Below are 22,314 nucleotides of genomic sequence, written 5' to 3'. Positions count from 1 at the left end.
AACATAATTGAAATATTTTTGCAGGGTGAATTTCACTATAAGCAGGAAGGCTTGAAACAAAGCTTAGTACTAGTTAAGTCCTGCCTACTTAACTCCTCAAATATGAAGACTGAAAGGCTGCGTAAAATCTGTACACACTCAAAATACTGGTAAATACATACTTCAGGGTACAGAACCCTGAACTGCACAGGATATCCTCAGCCAGATGATATACCACAGCCCTAAAACTGGTTACTTGAGAAAAAAAAAATTATCAATCTTTTACTTTTATATGCCTTGCAAATTAAAAAGTAATACATTCAGAAAAGGAAACTGTAACCTGAAAACTACAATAAAATCAAAGCTCAAACTGAACTTTTTATATGAATTGATTTCTGATCCTATTAGACCCATCTTGATTTTTTTTTATACATCAGGCCGATGAGATCCACTCAAAATTCAGATGTAGCAGCATTGAATTGTTGATTTACAAATGAAATTAAAATTGCTGTTTCCTTGAAGGGCCATGAAACAGAGTCATCAAAATATTCTGCAGATTATTCCAGTTAATATGGAAAAGCTTAATGATTTGTAATGAAAATGAGATTGGTATCTAAAAACACTTGAGTGTTTGTTTACACAGACTTGTTGAACTATTCAGATAAACTTCATAACTCATACATGTCTGTAAAAGGGGTAACACAGCCTAAACAGATGAAAAAGATGTGGATTCTCCTGGGCAGTGACACTGTATCTGTACTAAATTTAAATAAATTATCCTCACCAGGCTTGCGGTATTTCTGTAGAACATTTTGCTGAGCAAAATCAAATGTCTTTCAGAAGACAAAACAGAAGCAGTAGCAAACAAGCAGGAAAGGCAAACACAGTACCCCATCACAGCCTATCCTCAAATGTTCCCACAAAAAAAGAGAATTCATAAGGACTTGAAACAAATTGCTGCTTTTAAGAAAAAAAGTCTTTTTTCTAGTAAAACTTTCCAAGAGAACTTGCCAATGACACTTTTCTCCTTGTGCTGTCACATAGGAAACTCCTCAAACAGAATACAGATTTCCAATGCATCTTTCCTAATTTATTCCCATGTAATGGCAAGAAACCAGCATGAATCCTCCAAAACAAGAAACCAGACTTTTCGGGTTGCATTGTTTTGTTAAGCAATTTCTAGTATAGTATCTCTAACATGTTTCCAGCTAATATTGCTACCTCACAAGTAGACAAAATCACCTAGGTTGGGATCATAAAGTCTAACTTTTAGCATAGGTGAGAAAAACTTGCTTCACTAAGTAATAAAGACCAAAAAAATGAACTCAAAGGTACTACAGGAGACAGAAGAAGCACAAAAAACCTGTTTTCCTGGAGGGAATCACAATCCTTTCAAAAAGTCATCCATATACAAAATAAAACACAAAAATACAATTAATATGTGTTTTTAAGAGTGAACTTTTATGCAGACAGATATGTATGTGGATACTTTATACATATAACAGAAGTTAGAACAAAGAATAATGATGCAGTAGTCAGAATGTGAGCAATGAAGTTGCAACCATGACAGGGTGGCTTAACACTTAAAGATATTTCCATTCTTCTTATAAAATCATTTGATTAATAGTTTGTGGTGGCTGAAAGTATTTATTTGTGTGCTCTCTCCTATCACAGCACTGATGAAAGGGGTATGGAGATGTGGAGGGCATATAGGGTATTTTCTGATAGTTTTAGAAACATATAAAGCTTTAAGGAAAGCCTAAAATATCATTTGCAAAACACACAAAGCAGATGTATATGATCATAATTGTGGCCATATTTTGTGATGAAGTATGGTGCAGAATCCAAAGTTTTCAGAAACAGAATCAGTGCAGAAATACTTTATAGCAACACAAAGCTATTTAATTGGCTCTGCTGGGATGTAGGACTAACTGGTATGGAGGATGCTGAAACTGCACCATTTTCTGAGCTCAGAGCTCTCCAAACAGCATTGCACTGGACGTGCCATTTCATCTGGCACTACTCTGGCAGAGTGTCTATCAGAGTGATGAACTGGGGAGCATAAAAATGCTCTTAGTTTCCCCTCCTCTCACAGCTGTGACAACCTTCATACTTCAATTCAGCCTTCATACTAAAATCAATCATGACACATGCTTGCCTGACAAAACTGTGGTCTTTTCACTCTCCCCTTCCATATCTAATGAAACAGTGCTGTTTTTCCCATCTTTCTTGATGACCCTTCGGTATGAAGCCATGCAGGATTCCTTTGTGGACATACCTGTCATTGTATCTATAAATCAATCAATAGATTAAGGGTCTTGGATGAATAGATCACTGGCAAGATCTATTAGACAACTGCTCACACTAGCGCTCTTCAGCTTTGGACTGGAGACACAATTTTTCTAACTCTACACATAAGAGCCAGTAACAGGCGAGAGTGCATGGCCTGGGCAGAACACACACTGGCTCTGGCATGCATTGTTAAGGGAAAGCACACCCTGGTGCGTGCCAACCATCTCTCTGGTGGGAACACTAGAGCCCATTTGTCTGCACTGACCCTGGTCAAGCTGTAGTCTCTGTTGTTCCAGCTGCTTTGTTGAGGATATCACAAGCATTCCTCTCGCCCTACCTTCATTATTTCCTGTTTGACCAAATTCTCAAAGGAATGACTTTTTCCAAGCATGTACTTGTGGATCTTAGTAGACTGATATATCACTGTATTTGATTCTGCATTGCTGAAATGGGTGTCAGATCAGCAGAATAGAATAAAGCAGAATTTTTCTCTTCAGAAATATATCTGGGGTGTTTCTAACATAAATTAATCAACTAGTGAGCATTTACAAACAAAAACCAGAAAAGAGCAAGATGTGTCTGTGTAAGTAAAGGAGGGTAAGAGAGGAGAAAGGAGGAGAAACCAAAGAAAAAGTGTGAAAGTACAGTCAATAAGCTGGTGGCAGTACATGGCTTAGGTGGCCCAAAGAAAGCTCAAGTGTCCCAGAGACTCTCCCATGTTGTCAGCTTTGCTCTCCTTGAGGAAAACAATCAAAGACTTGAGAATGTACTGCCTAAAACTCATTATATAATCCATTCATTTCACAAAAGACAATAACACCGACACATAGCTGTACTTGATCTGAAACTGAAACAAGTGGAAACACGTTTTAATCTATTCCACACTTTCGACCTGGAGATATCAGGCATCCAGAAGATATGCCACTCTGCTTTAAAAAGTTTTACAAAGGTCTTCAGAAAGGAACCACCTTATGTACTTCAGTGGTGACATACTAAGGAAAAATTGCTAAAATTAATGAAAACACCCATTGAAATGTTAAGAAGGAAAGCCAATTGTCCTCACTTCCAGGGAGCTCAAGATTTGCATTTTCCAACCACTTGGCTCCTCTCCACAAAGAAAACCTCTGCCTTAGTTATTTGCATTATGCTTGACACATCGATGGCTTCAAATTCACACAATACAGAGCTGGCATCCATGTATCCAAGAATGCCTTTTGCTGGTGCCACCACCTTCCTAAATATCAGGATGTACAGGTGTCAACAGCTGAATGTCTGATTTTCTGAGTCACAGAATGACTGTTTCAGAACATTACTACTACCAGTACAGACAGCTAGGCAGGCTCATGTGGACTGACTCTGGCGTACAATCTTAACGGTTGCATTAATGGAAAGCCTTAAACTAGTTCAGAGAAAAACAGCAAGCATGTCATCATAGAACTTTAAATTACCATTGATACTTCAGAATATCACTCTCCAAAAACAACTGTAATCAAAGAAGAATATTTAAGTACCTTTTTATTTGTTTCTTCTATGTTAGGCTACCAATCTGCCTGTTACAACACAGACAGTGTCCAGCTTGATGTTAAAACAAGGGTGGAGTATGAATGATATCAGAACACAGTTTGAGTTACCCTGGTTTGTATCAAACCACCACATATCCTGATGAAACTTTCTATTGCCTGGCCAAAACCACAACACTGTATGATAACATCGGTGTAAATCTAAAAAATACTGAGATGCTTTGCAGACTGTTAGTAGTTCACCTTATCTTGGTAGAAACCTATCACACCAAGAAGTTGGAAATACAGATATGCAAGATACAATATGCTCGTACTGTCTAATTCAAGCTGAGATTTTCAGAAGTGTTCCTGTCAGTCTCCCAAGGCGCTTTTATCACCCTGCAAACTGCAATTTTTTGACAAGTATTTTTAGCCTGTATTTCTTATCCTAGTCTTGACTTTGAAAGATTCTACACAGCATAATGAATATAAAAACTGTAATTTTGCAATAGTATTTATAATCTCAATACACAAAAGTAGTTTTCCTCTCCATTCTACAGATCCAATGTGACTGTGTTTAGTCTAGTTTATGTGATATTTTATTTTCCCATTCTTGAATTATTTTTGTAGAACCTGTGCTATTACAAAGTTCTTTGCACTCAGGCGATGAGACCAAGCACTGATTTGAAGTAGATGAATGGAGAAATTTAAAGATGTATAATTGCTGCAGGAAAGGAGAGAAAGGAAAATGTACTCAAATACTCACTTTGATGAATCTATGAAGTATATTACAAGAGCACCAATACTAAGAGCGAAGACTAAGACAACCTACAAAAGAAAAGAAAAGAGTAATTATTTAACAATATTAACCATTTATTCTTTTACATACAAAAAAAAAGAAAGACAAAAATAAATCAGAAGCTAGTTTTACTTCAGGTCTAATTTTCTTCAGAAAATTACTCCTACTTGAACTTCAAACATTATATATATTGTCACAGAATGCTTTCTTGCATTGAAAGGAGGACAAAATCTGGCTTTACAAAACCTATCCTTCAGGATTGCTCATTGGCGCATAAACCAAGAGTGACAGATTAGACTGAATTTCCATTTATATACATGGCTGTGAAACCCACAAGAAAAGTGTAAGACTATGCAAAAACACGTATTTACCCTGCACTCCTGTCCATTGAGACTATACTGAACTTTCAAACAGTTTAAAGCAATACTTGATGCAGCACGTCATGAGTGTTACGACTTTTGTTGATAGTCTTAACTGTTAAAACAACAGATGAGCGCTGAAATAAAAATATTTTGATTCAATACAGGCTTCAGACCTCTTTCTGAAGCTGCTGTGTTATGAACAAGCCTGACGATCACAGCACAAGGAGGAGACATGCAATGTGCTCATTCAAAGTGGACTGTCTGAAAATCCTCTGCTCTCAGCTATCACTCAATGCTGTAAAGGCAGCATCTGGAGCAAGGTATAGTAATTATTACATAACCAGACTCTGGAGCTCTGCACAGCCAGTATCAGACATGTACATATCTTCCAATAAAATAAACTCATTAATGTATTAATATTACATAATTACTACTACTTGTTAAAATAACTATTCAACTGAAAGCTTAAATTATTTTTTCCTTACTTTTAGATCTTGCTGACCATAACATTTTTTACTTTGTGAATGCCTGAAAAAGGGTATTTTGCCAGAGTACAAGTATCTATTGTCTCACCTGATGTGCTATCACCTGTACCAATGAGATCTGTCAGTCAAATTCAAGGACTGAAGCACAAAACTCAGTGAAATAACATTTTTACTACCTGAGTCTAATATAATGTTAACATCTAGAGTTTAAATCTTCTTTCACTGTGTGCAGGTGTTGCAAGGTGAAATAAGCTATTAAATTCATATCAGGTGGTAAGAGTCTCACCATCACAAGAAATTATTGTGGCAAATAGAACTTGTGGATTGTCATCTGACAATATATCCCAAATTATGATTAGCAATGATCTCAAGGCCCATTTTTCTCTGAATTAAGATATTGGGAATCAAATTATTGTGCACACTCTGCCCTACCTGCTGGAATATTCCAAGCTACACACAATAGCAGTTTGGATCTGAATCAAATCTGCTCCATTCTTTATTATCAGTCCATTTCAAGGAAAGGCTTCATTTTTTTAAAAACAGAATTTAAAAAGGTGTTGAGTATTCTGAGAGCACAGAGCTTACAATTTTGGCAAAAATTTTAATTCTACCCAAACCAGTTTCAAACACATCTGTTCACTTTAAAATAATTTAAAGTCAAGCATTAGTGGTAATGTTTTACCCTGCATTCTGTGGAATAATTTCTGTACTAACAGCACCCTCAAAACCACTATTAAATATAGCTATTTCCTTAAAAAAAAACCCCAACAATAAAAACCCAAAGCAAACAGTGTACAAATTAAAAAAACAAAAGAAAGAAAAAGAAAAAAACTACCCCAAAAAAAGCCAAAGTACAAAAGAGATTTACCCTATAGCAGGAGTTTTGGGCTGCAGAATGCTGAAATGGCCACTTAACGCTGAAAATGAAATTTGAAAAACTAAACTTGTAATCCATTTGGGACTCTATAAACACTCATTCCCTCAAGTTTCACAAAATACACAAGGACTTTGTGAAACTTACAGGATTTTTTTTTTTTTTTTTCCACATAGCAAGTCTTAAGTTCCAACATTCAGTCATTGCCTCCTACCCAAAGGAGTCTTGTAGAGCAAACCCAGCATAACAGTTTATCAGCCTTACATTTGAATTATATCCAATTCCTTATTCATCATGACTGTGCTGCTTAAATGTTACACAGATACTGGGTGAGATCTTCCAAAACACTTTAGGAATTTAAGTGTTCTACGACAGTTCATGTAACTGCCACTAAAATGCAAATATGTCTATTTTGCAAGCAGCTCCAGATTCCCATGCTACACCAAAGAGTGAGATATGTATGCAAAACTACAACACTCGCCTTCTTTAATATATATACCTGATTTTAAATCAAGGCTCATTTTCTCTTCTATTGCCTTAAAACGCATACCTAACATGATTCATAATGTCTCAAAGAATCACAGAAAGGGTATCAGAAGAGAATGGAATCAAACTCCATTTCCTTTTCCTGCTAACAGAGAAACATTTTTCCTTTCCTAAGTGACAGAGGAATTCAGCTGAACTTGAATCCATCAAGTGTGTGGAAAAAGCAGACCCTGAATCAATCAGGTTAGAGTTACACTAAAATAAAAAAAAAAAGAAAAGAAATAGAATTTAACAAACTCCAAACTCTTGTATGCTATACAATAGTCTCAGATGAAAGTTTGTTGCTATATTCTCATTTAAATAAAGCTGAATGTGACCTGGTTATTCAGGCCCAGGACGACAATTAGTGAGTTTGTTCTAGTCTTCCCTAGATTGCCATGGGAGATAATGCCTGTTTGGAGACCTTGCTATGCTTGGGGGGTGTCACAAACACAGACCCATAACCCAAATTCACAGCAACTAGAACCTAAGGGAGGGAAAAGCATCTATTTATGTGAATTACTGCCTTTTTCGTTAACCAGGCCATGGCAAGATGCTTGCTTGCTCTGTTTATTATTTCAATGCATTTAGCAAAACATTGCAATTGCTACACATCTATTGTAACTTCTCTCTGTACAGAAGGAAAGACTCCTTTAATTTATAATAGCTTGCTGTTTGTTTAAGACTGAGAAATGTGAACTCATATGCTAACAGCTATACTGACTAAGCACTTACTAACAAATTAAAAATAAACACCAATCTGGCTAAAGGAAAGAGGAGGAAATACATGGAATAGTTGTTGCATATCCCTAAATCTTTCACTGAAAAAGGAACAGAGAAGATCCAGCCCCAGATTTCAACAGAAGTAGAGAATATCGTTTGAGGTAAGAGTCAGAGAAACTGTAAAAAAATCCACTTAAGGAAAATTAAAAATGCTTTGACTGATACCAAGATGCTCCAGAAGAGCTTCGACTGACGTCAAAATTTAAGCATCCATAATAAATACAAAAAGAAAAAAGAGAAAGAAAAAAAAAAGGGGAGTTTTGATAAGGGTGTAACAGCATGATAATACTGCAGGGAAGCACCAACTTTGAGAATCACTGTCTCAATTAAGCTCTTTCCAGCTCCCTATGCAACAAAGGGATAATCCAAGCGGTGGCACTGTTCCCCCTACAACTCCGTAACAGCATTATCGAACCAACACGGGATAATGAAAAGGCTGGTCACATTAGACAGGAGGGTACAGTTAATAATGAAGAGCCACGAAGGGACTCTAGAGCAGGAACTTCAGTCTCTCATACCCTGTAACACTCGAACATTCTGTGAAAGGTGAAACAGAACTCTTTGAAGTTTCAAAGGCAAATTCTGGCTTGTACAAGATTAAACTATCCAAACATAATTAATACAAAATAGCATAGAACTCAAGAGGCAAAGCAGAAAATCAAAAAGGAATAATCATCTATTTTTATTTTCCTCCAATGTTAAGTACTAAAATAAGAAGTATGCAGTGAAAAAAAACACTTTCAGAAATCCTGTAACCCCTAACACCTCAGGGCATCAGAGAGTTCTTATTTTTTCTGACAACAATCTATTCTGGTACTGTTCTTCAAAAATGCTTTTTTCAAATTCTTATTCTATAGTTAAATAATTCAACCCTAAGGCTACTCCAATGCTTAGAATATACTAGGTTGTTCATTATTAATATTTTTTTGAAATTCACTTACTTTTCATTTCTACACCCACACAGTAAATTCTGTTAATAAGCTACTCAGTTTTATCAACTATAATTTAAAATACAATTCCATTAGTTTCTATATTTCAAATTATTTATGGAGAACACAAATTATTTCCTAAATACATAAAGCTAAAACCTTAATGATCCATTAAACTTTTGTTACACAGAAGTTTGCACTAAGATGCAAATAGCCTGACGTTTGGATCTAACTTGGATGAAAATTTTCAGACCTTAAATATAAACCCCAAACTTCCTTAAAACATCAATTAAGATATTAATTGTATTTCTTTTATAGACAGATAGAATTTATTTGTCCAGATTTGTTAGGAATGAAAACCTTCGAAATCTAAGGATGCACCTGCTTCAAGTTATATTTCAGAAGTTAAGAATTACTTCTAGCTTGGCAATCCCTGCATTAATTTGCAGAGTCTAGGAGATATACCCACATCTGTGCAATTACTGCAATTTAACAGAACTAAGACCTGAGCAAGTCTTGACCATAGAAGATCCAGACTGGCTTACCTAAAATTGCTGTCCCACTAACTGACACCCTATATGCAAAGAACAAAATTCAGAAAGCATTCCACGTAGGCAAAGCCACAAGCGGTAAGAAATTATGCACTGCAGCTGACACAAACAACTGAGCAATTAATGTATCTTAGATTAATGTAAATACAAATGAAGTTCTATTTACTATAAAACAATATCGATGCTTGCTCTAAAAAAATCAGTGTTCTACCTTTTTGTATTGTGATACTTACTTCATTGAGATATTTTTATTTATGTCACCTATGGACATAAACCAGTGAACTAAAGCAGCTGCTTGATGTCAAATTATAAAATTCATGTAAGTTAATCCAACAAAACAGCCTTCAGAACTTTGTGATTGTCCAGACAAATAAAATGCATCCAGATTTTTATAGAAACTGGTAGGAAATTGCTGTTTAGAGGCTTTTTTCCCCACTATAACCTGTCTGATAACCAGGAGTAAAGTAGAACAGGATCTCTCAAATCCATCAACAGGACCAAGGACCATGCTCCAGATGAAGTTGTACACTGACTTTTCTCTGGGCTTAAACTCATTGCCCGGCCTACAGTCCTACTGCCTCTTCTTTACCTGGACCCTCCTGGGCCAACATATAAATAACTAAAATACCAGACAAAAGTACAAAATATCCACCATCTACTCTATGGGGTCGTGAACTCCCAAGGGGCTCTTAGAATGCCAGTCCACCTCACTCAGGTTTGCTAGATCATATTTCTTATTGATGTAATGCTCTCTTAATATCTTCTAGAAAAACTGCATTTAATGCCAGCTTCTCTTTGAAGAAAACTATCTAAGCAGGCAGCAGTTGTGAGCCACCTTACAAGAGTAAAGCGTGAAACACAAGCAAATGATGGCTGAAGCGAGTGAACCAGAGGAGAAAGATGAAGTGATAAAATAATCAGAAGACTAAACAAGATTCCCTCTTGCTCCTTCCTACCAGCAATAAATACTAAATGAAAAGCTCAAACAAGGATACTAAAGAAACTGGGAAAAATTGTCATTTACCTTTTATTCAAAAATGCAGGGAAACATTATATATTATATGTTAATATACTCCCTGTATAAGAACCATGCTTGACAGAACTTAACACTATGACCAGCAGCAGTGATATATGCATTGATTCTCATCCAAATACAGGCAAAGTGCAAATTCTACAGCCAGCACCTGCTCTTGATGACAGTGTACATGCTCACAGGTATGAATCTTAAAGGTTGTGTCTGCTGGGCAGTATCCTTGCTATTAAATCTGTCTCAGTGACTTAGTGATCCTACCAGTCTGCCTGCAGAAAAGACAGGTGTCACAAGACAAATAACAAAAAATAATAATCTACATTTCTACTATTTCTTCCAGCCTTTGAATGCCAGCTAGAATTCAACATCCAATTCTAGAAGCAACTAAAGCACTTTCAAGCCAGATGATGAGCAACCCCATCTTTCAGTGAAGCCGGAAAAGATTCAAGATCACACAGCTCTGAAGAGACTTTACTAACTCTTAGTTTTGAGCTCGAAGCAATTAAAGTATTAAACTCAAACTTTGCAATTTTTATAGCCACATTAAAAACTTCTCACAAATCCAGTCTTGAAAATGTTTACATGCAAGTCATTTCCTTTCAGTCAAATTTTCTGATTTTGTATTTTGTTTACTGTTATTACACAAAAAGGAGTTAACTAAAAAGTTAATTAGCTATTAAATTTTACGGTAACTAATTTAGTCATCAGCACACGATAAAAACAGTACTGCAAACTTTGGCAGCTTTACGAGATCTTTTTGCTATATAAATTTTCCCCTTCAGCAAAGCTCATATAGACTTACATTTTCCAAGAAAAGTCTGAGTTTATCCAAAAGAGGAGGTGAAGGGGAGTGAGAAATGACTATCAGATAAACCATGGGGCAGTAAACTTTTAGTGAACTTCTGTCAGAAAATTCATAGCAAGGATTTAATTTAAAAACAAAAGGCAGCAAAGTAGGCCAGCATGAGCTCTGGATAATGACCATGAGTAATCAGAAGACTTGGTTATTGTCCCTTGTCCTACCAGTCTTGTGGTGTGTGACTAAAGCATATTACTTGACCTCTTCAGGCTTCCAATTCTCCTTGCTTTCATTTGGCAGGAATGCTCCATGTCAACTTATTAGGGTAACCACTCTCTTTACTACAGGTGATTGAGGTGGATCTTGCACAGCTGAGAGCTCTCTTGCTACCACAGTAATCACAAACAGCTCAAGCAGGACATGGCAATAGTGTCAGCACTACCTATGACACCAAAGGGGCTTTGTGCATTAAAGGGTTTTATTTAAGTTGAAAGGTGTCAATAACTCTAAGATAAACATTTTGCCCATGCTTCTGGAATTGTATATTTGGTCCCACTGAGTTACTACCCAGTAGACCAATGTTTTAATTTATTACTGAAACTAAAATTCTGTATTTACAGTAAATATATCTTTTAAAATACAGTTCATATTTAATGCATCTCTTTTTACAGACTTGAATACTATTGATAAGAAATACAGAAACAACATTTCTGGGAGAGAAAACAGATACAGCAGACACAGAAGAGTTACCAAAAAAAAAAAAAAAAAAACAAATTAGCCACATATTCAGTTCTTGCATATTGAATTTATGCATCAGAGCAGTAATTTGGGTATATCTGAAAGGTACAAGTAAAAGCCATGGTAAAGGTAAGAATTGCTGTGAGCTTGCCTAGCCACTCATGACTGTAGTAAGTAACTGATGAAATAGGTCACTGGGAATAAGATATGGAACATCTCTGAATGAAACCACACTAAGGAGAATTAGCAAATTCAGTCTGCCTGCCACAAACTGTGTTTTATTCTCTCTCCAATAAAAGATTCAGCGTTCTTACATAGACTTGAACAGACTACCTCTCATTTGAGCAGACTATTAAAAGGAATTTAATAGGAATTAATTCCTATTAAAAGGAATGCTGTGAAATCTAAATTCAGGAATTTTCAGAGTTGACATCAGACTCAGAAATATGAAAAATCAAACCAGAAAATACATTAAAAAAAATTAGTACCTTCATGTACTTTTTTTTTCCATACACATTTCCAATCTCATTTGAGGAAGTATTTTTAAAAAGGAAGTATTTTTGCTGTGTTCTGTTCTGTACATGCTTCTAATAGATGTTAACATTTCAGCTTTATTTTGCTTTCTTTATACAGATTGCGGGTTTTTCTTCAACTTTCTACTGACATATTGACAATAAAATGAAAATTTCTGTTCAATTCATAAATGTGAAAAGACTGAGATTTTCTAATTAGTGAAAAAATACAAGACAAAACCTCCCATCTGTTAATGGTGCTCTGTAGCTTGAAGTTAATTAGGTTTGCTGGGAGAGTGCCTGGCAATATGACCAATTAAAATACATGCAACTTCTCCAATTCAGTATCATTAGTCAAAAAAATAGCAGTACTTTCTATCAAAATGTGCCATTTTCTAGAGCTAAGTGGATGGCATTATATGTCTGTAAATATCTGTGCATGCACATTGGGGGGCTTTTTTGCTGTCCAACCTAAAAGGTTCTTTCTCCTGGTTACATAGCAGTCACCCAAATTAGTCAAATTCACTCTGTATATTGGTAGATGAACAACTCTCACTGATTTCCAGTGGATGACTGAGTGGCTCAGCCACCACGCTGAGCAGAAGCATTCTGTTGGTGACCATTACCCACCAGCTACTGCAGATGTCAATGTTCTCCTTTCCAAGTTCCTCATTGTCCCACTGCAGGTAAAGGCCACTAAAAAGCCTACTGGAATGCTGGTTTAGAGAAACCAGCGATAAACTGTCAATCAAATCCTGCAAAATCAACCAGCTCAACTGCACGAAGGCCAAAGAACCCAGGCCCAGAGCAGGGTCCCCCTGTCACATTCTGCACAGCACCAGAGCAGCACTTGTACTGGTGGCTGATTATTCACTGCTCAGCACAAGAAAGCCTCTGGTTATTGTGTCAGACCTTGAAATGCAGCACGTGGTCATTAATTTTTTGTTTCTATGCTTCAGGTGTGACAAAAGGGGGTTTATCTCCACATGAACAATAGGAATCAAGTAACCTCAGCTGGAACACCTTGTTCGACAAGTACTTTGGCCAACCTCTGACTAGACAAAGTGATCAAGGTGAGATGAAGAAGTGAGCTGACTCTTGCACTTTTTGGTATAGCCCCTACACATTAAAAAGTCTCCACCTATGTATGGAACATCTTGAAAAACACAAAAGTGTACTAATTCCTGGAAAGAATAAATGACAAGATATTGCCCCAAAGTCACAATCAAATTCTGCATAATTAATTTATAAAATAATCTAACTACATGATGGTCCAACATCTGGGAAATTAATCAACTGAAATCAAATAAATATATGTACCAGTAAAGTGTAATGTAATCATTTGCCAACCTCCCCCTGTATCTGCAATACTGCAAAACAGAACTAAAAAAATCAATAAACTGTGAAAAAAAAAAAATATTGGAAAGCACTGTCTTTTTGAATCAAGCAGTTGTCTATTTCTTAATTATTTGTTTAAAAAAAAAAGAATTAAAATACTAGTAATTTTTTTTAAATCCCACAAAACCAAACAAAACCACAAAAACTAATTTCACAGGTCTTCTTATTTCAATATACTATACTCTCACCCGTTACCATTCAGAGTTTGGTAACTGACAACAAAATACGAGAACATCCAAGAAACTGTCAAAGAAAATACAAGACAGAAAACAAAGAATGGTGGTAAAAATGCCAGAAGAGAATAATACAGTAGGGTAAACAAAATGCTGCATCTTTAAATGCTAAAATCAGAAAGGTATTTTTGAAGTAAAGGGTTTGAGGTAAGAAAACCACTCAAATGAGTTCTCAAGAACAAATGCAGTCGAAAGTGTGGACCTTATGAGAATTTAGGCATTTTCCTCCAACTCTCAGTGCTTTTCTACAATATTACACGTATTAACAGTATTGCTAAAGGAACCTCAAGCTTTATTGCTGTGTCGTAAGAAATTACTAAAAGGAAGTACATTTCTTTGTGAATGAATCACTTTAAGGACTACATTTAATAAAATTATTTACCTTATACATTCAAATTAATACTAGATTGTATGGCAGACAAAAGGAATCCTCACATTTCTCAGTTATTTTGACATTAGTCTGATGTGCAACCTACACAACAGACAGTCATGCCAATAAATGTTCAAAGAAGAATTAGAGAAAGAGGTTACTCCCCCTTGCTAAGGTTTTATAATGGAATGAATTAGTAAATTTTCAGGTTTTGTGTTACTCAGATTTCCTGTTACTATTCCTAAATTTTCAAATAGCAGAACTCCACAAACACAGGAACAAATACCTCCCTTTTCAATTGTTTAAGTTCTTAGTCACAAGAACTCACACATACAGCAAAGGCAGATGCAGCTGTGGACATATTCGCTGGAAAAAAATTGAAAGCTCTTGGCTTCAGTAAAGCCCAGTAAAATTTCATTCAAGAAAAAGACTGAATCAAGAATGCTGAAATCATTCAGCACACGACAAAGCATCTGAATGCTTGTCAAGGAATGTACTTTAAAACATTATGAAAAGAAGACACAGAAGGGAAAAGACTCCCTGCTAAATGCATCTGACAGGCTGCAAAAGGAGTTTTCTGCTGCGGTACTAACATCCCAGCTCGCATCTTCCATTCACCATTACCTAATGTGGGGTTTTTTCTTAAATCTTTTGTAATATAAAGATAATTTGCAGCACTTATATTTCCAGACCAAACACAGAGTATAACAACTGCTGATACTTGTAAATTCATTGGTCAACTTCTACTATAAGTCCAGAAAAATCCGTAACTGTTTTGCAGACTTCTAAAGAGAAGTAGCCACCAACAACATGACTTTTTTAATAAGGACCACTAAACCTTAGGACATTTGCATGAGGATTTTCAGGAGCTCACTGTTCCTCAAGTCATGTTGTCTGCTCAGTGATTTAGCACAGCTTAATTTCAACTACATCAGAAGCTTTCTGTGACAATTAACAGATACCAAACACTGGACCATCAATGAGCAAAATGAACAAAAGGAAACTATGTAATGTAGGAAGGGGCAAAACTTGGCAATAGAGCTAAAGAGCCCAGTAGTTTTCAAAGTCACCTTTGTAAGCATGCTTTTCCTCCTTTTTCTCTGGCATTGTTTGTCCTTCAGTCATTTTCCCAAAATTGATAGCTTTGACTGATTGCCGCAGGAAAATATCTCTCATACCAATCTGCTTTGAAAATGGAAAAATTGACTTTTTTATTGCTAGGAATAAATCTAAACCTACCCAATCATCCAGCTATACATGAGAATTTGTGAATACAAAAAGCTGCCTTTAATTAGCACACAAAAGAAAATGATAGAGAGCAAGTCTGAGCATTGTAAATTGTAGCACTCACTAAATTTTAGTCATTTTTAGTCATTTAGTCTTAAGTTGTCTGATAGTTCTATACAAAGGCATAAACCTCAATAGTTTTACAGAGGGTATGTCAAAATGTAATTCTTATCAGATCTCTCAATTTCCCAAAGCAAAAAAAATATAGGCAATGTGAGCTCTTTTGGTTTTTAGACTAATTTGAACTGAAAAGCCTACCAATTAATTATTTGACACAGTCATTGATCATGAGACATGCAAACTCCATGCAATTAGAAAATAAAATTTAGCAATTTTACTGGAGCAGCTAAACGTAAAGTAGACTGTTCAGAGTTGTGGTGATCTTGGTTTATGGGTAAGCATTCATTCAGAGTAAGAAAGCCATTTTCAGTGGGCTTTGGAAGTACATTGAACAAATGTTCATACAGTGGTTTCTGCAACTTGAAAAAACATGAACACATGTTTTCCTTTTATCTTAGGTAAAATCTGCATAAATATAATTATATGCTATTATAAGTCAAATCTTGATTCACAGTTTGGTGCAAGGCTGCCCCGATATGTAGAGGTTTCTTCAGATCTTGATATTTCAGAGAAAGGCAAGGAAGCCACTGATGCCATCAGTTACAGGCACAGGTGATTTCCATACTGTACTCAGCAAGGTGATGGCATGTTGTGAACATTGTTAATCTGGAATTATGGTTCAACATTATCTATCAAATGATAGGAAATTCACATGAGGTATGAAATTAAATCAGTGATTTGCAACTATCACTAAAGACCAACACAGAAATAATGCAGCAAGCAAATGTAAAAGCTACTTTTATACAACAAACCTTTTCTTGCAGTGAATATTTTTTCTAATTTCTGAGTGATAGGATGGAAGACCCGTTTCTCTGCAAGGATGCAAAGACTGATTCATTCAACTTGCTCCCTGCAGAGTGGCTTTCCTGTTTTGCTATGTAGCTATAATTCCAGAACTGAAAGCTTTATTATGAGCCTTTCTCAATGGGGTTTGAAGATAAAATAATCACATGGTTAAAGGCTTACAGAAGCAACTTCAAATGTAACTCACTGTCTTGTTTAGCACCCTTACTTTTAAAAAAATACAGCATTGACCACTAAATATGGCCTTGAAACAACTGTTACCTCAGGCAACTTTTTCTCTTGCTAGTGACAACATTGTCAGGTCCTTTAACTCTCACCCTTTGGTATCATGGCTTTTGTTATTCTTTTTATATAACATGAAGAGTTTAATTAAAAAAAAAAAAAAAAAAAAACCAAACTTGTCAAAATCCTCCTTTCCTCTGGGTCCATAGTCTTTGCATCTATCTGGCTTTGCTAGCCTGTAGTCTTTCTCACCAGCATCCTTATTTTTCATACTGACACCCTCTTGAGGGTGGAGACCTAGGAAATTGCCTGCCTTCCCATCTGCTTTATAGGATCCCTTATGAAGGTCTAAGAATGAAAGGCTACCAAGTTTCATTATGGTGTGGTCTTATTCACAGGCATAAAAAACAGAGGGTGGAGAACAAGGAACATACAACTTCAGCTTATGCTCTTCTCTCATAAATGTCAGTTGGTACCTAATTTTTCCCCTTTTCTGCATGCTTGCTTCAGCTTAGCTATACTCTCTTTCCAAGGCACTTCTGAAAACCACCAAAAAAACAAAATTGGAAAAACTAACAAGTAATCACATACCTGTCGCAGTGAAAGAGATTTATAAGAGGTATTGCTATGACTCCATGTCTTTACTGCAGTTTTAGTTCACATCTTAACAATACTACAGAATGGGCAGAAGTGGAAAGTCCATAATGGGTCTTAAGGTTGGGGTCTTTTAAGTATTGCAAGAAAAAAAATGTATTTTGCATGAACTATAAAACATCCTTTCATGTTTTCCAGAAAGAGCAAACCTTGTGAAAAACAAAGTGGTTTTCTCTGAATAAGTACTGCAGAATCTGGCTGAGATTCTGGTAAGTTAAATTATGCCATTCAAGTATAAACCCTTTTCTTTTTTTCTTTTAATGTGCTTTCCTTCCCTTCCTCCTGAAACTCTACTTACTATTGATCTCCTACAGAGATTCAGTCCTATGTTGCTTTACTCAGAAAACATTTTATTTTAGAATAGGTCACCTTTCTAGAACCTATTCTTAAACAGAAAGTTTGAACACCAGATGTAAAGAAATTACCTTTTTAACATACCTTTATCTGTAACTAGAGTGTAAGTTTTTAGTCTGAGATGAGAAGTTTCTCTCTGCCAGCTAAAGGCCCAGCTGCTTTCCTCCACTGTGCTACAACCAACAACCCCCCTTCCCTGATGCGCAGCCTCCCCTAAAAACACTGTTCTTGTCTAGTAAAGGAAAAGTTGGCAGGTAAAAGAGAAAGAACATCAGGGAGAGTGAGTGGGCTATTTTGGTTTTCTATCAAACCAAAATCCCATTAACCCCTTGGTTTTGCCAATGACCTCCTCCCTCCTCTGAATCAGTTCACTGCACACACAGCCCCACACACAGGACCAAAGTGTGAGAAAAAGCAGGAAAATTATTAAAAGTAGTCCAATGACACTTTAAAAATGGCAATTGCACTTAAAAAGTATTTATACCAAATCTGCAAATGAGAAATGTTTATACTGTGGTGATGACACTGCACAAGAACAAACACTATCAAGTCCTAATACTAACAAATAATTTGTTCTCTCAACAGTTTGGCTGATGTGCTTCCTTTCTGACTCTCAGGAAGAGATGGAAGAAAGAGCTTTCAGCATTCATAATTTCAAACACTAAGTTAAAATTCCTTTTGCTGATTGCCTAAAACCTCAGAATGCCTCTCCAATCAATCTTATGACAAAGACCTATGTAAAAGTGTGCCAAGGCAGACTGCTGACTCAGAAAGGAAGTCCATGTACTGATTCATTAAAATGACTGCCAGCAGCACTGATGCATTCCTTGGAGATATCTTGCTGAAGCAGTTTCTCAAATCCATAGTTTGGTTTCTTATAATGGTTACAGATATATTAGACAACAGGAAGACCAAACACACATCCAATATCTGCTTACAGAACTGATGTGAAAGCTGCAGCTATCTCTTAACTGTAAGAACCAGAGTAGGATGTCACTAGTAACAACACCACGCTGCAGGGCTATTGCATGACAAATATGGGCATGAGGAAAGGCTGTTGTGGATGAGCAGAGCCTTTGCTAGAACAGGTGACACTGAGTTAGCACAGACACTCTGCCACAGACAGGGGAGGTATAAGCTGCACAGTAACCAAGCAAACTTTCTATTTTTGTACCAGTTTTTGAGTGAATTAGAAGCAAATTACCACTGTACTGAATAACTAGAGCACCTGTTTACATTTTGTTAACTCTGACCACTTTACATAATTTTCCAGAACAAATACCAAGAAATGAAGAATGTCTTAATAAATACGACTGCATAAGATGACTAAATCTTGTGGGAATCTTCTGACAAAACAGCTGTGTTTATGTTTGTCACCATTATATTTTAAGAAAAAAGTCAATTAATTAAACAATACATTGGTGAAAACATACATAGATAACAGTTTCATCAAAGATGGGAAGTCCATCCATTTCAGAACAGCCAATGGTCTGTAGATGCATTTTTTTTTTAACTTTTATCTTTTTAAAATCAGATTAAGGTGTTAAATCTCAGCCTTTGAACATGAGAACCGTCACTGTATGGCTCTGATTCCTCTCATCTGAGATGTTCTATTTTGTGTACTTAATTAAACATCCTTGGAAAGGGGAACGTGCCACATCTCCCACAACCAATTTAAGTGATACAGTCTGCTCCTGTCTGCTTTTAAGTCTGAATGATTGTTTTCAAGTTACATGGTTTATCACAAAGCTTGGCAGAACTGGTCAACTCCTTATTAGTGAGATTCTAAGTTTCTTAGCTTTTAAGTTTTCAGGGTTTTTCTTACGTAGGACTAACAGTTTGGTCTGTTTTTTGAGTTGCCAGTTCTGTTCATTTAACTGCTTTTGGAAATGAACCCTATTAATTTTTGCCAAAAAAAAAGTAAGTACTGACATTGTGCTGAGGCTAGCAAATTATGTAGGGCTTCATTTAAACAAAGCAAAGAGCAACAAAACTGCCAAAAACCCAACAGTGATCCATTACACGTGAAAAGACAGCCAGCTTAAGCCCAGATGCATTTATTATGCAACAAATTGAAGAGTAAAATGCCTTCAGCGTAAAGCTTTAATAAGCAGTTGTCCATTCTAATCAGATTCATGAAAACTATATTATTTAGCTGGTTACTGGGTTTGAATTTTTGTGGCTACTTTACACAGTTTTATTTTATGATATATTTCTTCCATTGAAAAAGATTTATTAAGTAAATCCAATTGCTCCAGGGGAAAACCCTCTGAGATTATAGTTTAAAAGGTGAAAAACAGTGTAATTCATAGACTAGTAGAATACCTTCACCACTAAATAACCCTTTTTCTTCCTTTAAACCCAAAAGAGTTTCTACAAGGAAGAATGTGGCCTGTTGTGATAGACAAGAGGTAGTGCTTTAAACTGAAAGAGAGCAGGTTTAAATTAGATACAAAAAAAAAATTCTCTACTTTGACAGTAGTGAGACAAAGGAACAGGTTGCCCAGAGGAGTTGTGGATGCCCCATCTCTGGAAGTGTTCAAGGTTTGACTAAAAAGCTCTTCAAACAACGTGGTCTAATGAAAGATGTCCCTGCCCATGGCAGCAGGGACAGAACTAGATGATCTTCAAAGGATCCTACAAACTCAAGCCATTCTGAGATTCTATGACTAGAAAAGTTCATTATTTACCATTAGGTATAAAATCATAGCAATAAAAAAAAGGTTTACAGGAAACAACTTTAAATGGAATCAGTTAGCTACTAAATCTGTCCAAGAGGCAAGATAAAAGCACTGCAACCAGAAATATAAAACCAAGGGGTTTATCATAGTAACTAAAAATAACAATTATCATCATAACTTAAAACAGTTTTCATTGGTTTGGGGAAGTTTTTTAATTCTTCTTCGAGGACAGTGAGTATATCATTTTGTGGAGAAGTGGGAGTACATGCCACCATTTACTCCATTTTCTTTCTCTGTATCTGCTTAACTACCAAACACCCTGGGTTTCTGTCAGCCTCTGTAGACTCTGGATGTATAGACAGACTGAGAAATGAGAGGCTGGAGAGAAGCCCTGAGGAAAGATGCCTGGGGGTCCTGGTCGATGGCCAGCTGGATAGGAGTCAGCAGTGCCCTGGCAGCCAGGAGGGCCAAGCGTGTCCTGGGGGCATCAGGCCCAGCATCGCCAGCCTGGCAAGGGAGGGATTGTCCTGCTCTGCTCTGCACTGGGGCGGCCTCACCTCGAGTGCTGGGGGCATCTTGGGGTGCCACAGCATAGGAGGAGACACTGAGCTGTTAGAGAGAGTCCAAAGGAGGGCAACGAGGATGGTGAAGAGCCTTGAGGGGAAGCCAAATGAGCAGCGGCTGAGGTCACTTGGTCTGTTCAGCCTGGAGGAGACTGAGGGGACATCCCATTGCAGTTACAGCTTCCTCATGAGGGGAAGAGGAGGGACAGGCACTGATCTCTGCTGACAGGACCCAAGGGAATGGCCTGAAGCTGAGCCAGGGAGGTTTAGGTTGGATACCAGGAAAAGCTTCTTCACCCAGAGGGTGGTTGGGCACTGGAACAGCTCCCCAGGGAAGTGGTCACAGCACCAGCCTGGCAGAGTTCAAGCAGTGTTTGGACAATGCTCTCAGGCACAGGGTGTGACTCTTGGAGCATCCGGTGCAGGCCCAGGAGTTGGACTCCATAATCCTTGTGTGTCCAGTCCAACTTGAGGTTCTAGGATTCTAATCTAGCTTTCCCAGTTTCATTATATTGCACTACTTATGGCAAAGGATTTTTGTAGTATGCAACAAATTGTATTAATATCCAATACTCACTAATAAATAAAGTCCCTATCTAAGTTTTCCTTCAATGTCCAAAAAAATTAAAGGTGCACCAAAGTATTGGTAGCTAATTTATGTGTCCTCCAGTAGCACTAGATTTTACATAGAAGTCATATTTTTCATTATATTTGCGTTTGGTTTTAACTTATTTCATGAAAACATTATTAATAATTTTATCTGGGAAATATAAATTCTATTTTAAAGTATATATGAACAATTAAAATTGTCTTAACAAAGTACCTTAAAATAATATGCTACAGCTATTATTTTTGTTCCTGCAGTAACAGAAAGGCAGACTAGAAAATAAAACTCTCTCTCTAGTGTTATAAGGCCAGATGTTTATGGCTAGTTACCAATTCAATTTAGGTTTTTTAAAAATGGAGCAAGATTTTCATATGAATTACCTTCCATTTCAATAATCTTGACATTTAAAAATGCTTGGTAAAGTTATCATCTCACACCTTTTTAAAATCAAGTATTTAGCAGCAATGATTGCATTACTAAAGAGTTCCCATTTTGTCCAGAAGCTTTTAAATTCTGGCCAGATCAATGTCCATATATTTGATGCTCACTCTGTAGTCTCTTGATGCATGCACAAACTAAAAAGAAAAATGTACACTACACAAGTGCATTGCTATCCCTTTTTCACATTAAAAAAAAAAAGAGAAACTGTTATTACTCTGATGTCAGAGTAAAGTGTTCTCAGTATATGAATAGCATTTGCTCATATTGACATAGACTGAAAGTACAAGGATTTTATAATCTTAGTTCCATTTATTCTGTATTTGTTTACATCCTCAAGATACTGTCTCTAGCAGACTGATGAAAAGCCCATACTTTCATCTTTTTTACAATAGGAAACATTTTAATGGACAAAAGCTCCTGCCT

At 36.5% G+C, this 22,314-nt stretch overlaps 1 protein-coding gene across 12 annotated transcripts in view; it reads right to left on the bottom strand.

The window, feature by feature from the left end:
* KCNMA1 (potassium calcium-activated channel subfamily M alpha 1) overlaps window positions 1–22,314 on the bottom strand; it is a 439,539-nt gene that overhangs the window by 235,387 nt on the left and 181,838 nt on the right. For all 12 annotated transcript variants that reach the window (XM_082286462.1, XM_082286463.1, XM_082286461.1 and 9 more), the window contains one exon: window positions 4,537–4,598. In XM_082286462.1, the coding sequence (XP_082142588.1) occupies window positions 4,537–4,598 (62 nt within the window). The remainder of the gene's footprint in view (window positions 1–4,536; window positions 4,599–22,314) is intronic.

Source organism: Coloeus monedula, assembly GCF_965178545.1.
Source record: "Coloeus monedula genome assembly, chromosome: 8".
Lineage (NCBI taxonomy): Eukaryota > Metazoa > Chordata > Aves > Passeriformes > Corvidae > Coloeus > Coloeus monedula.
This window is presented reverse-complemented; position numbering and strand designations above follow the sequence as displayed.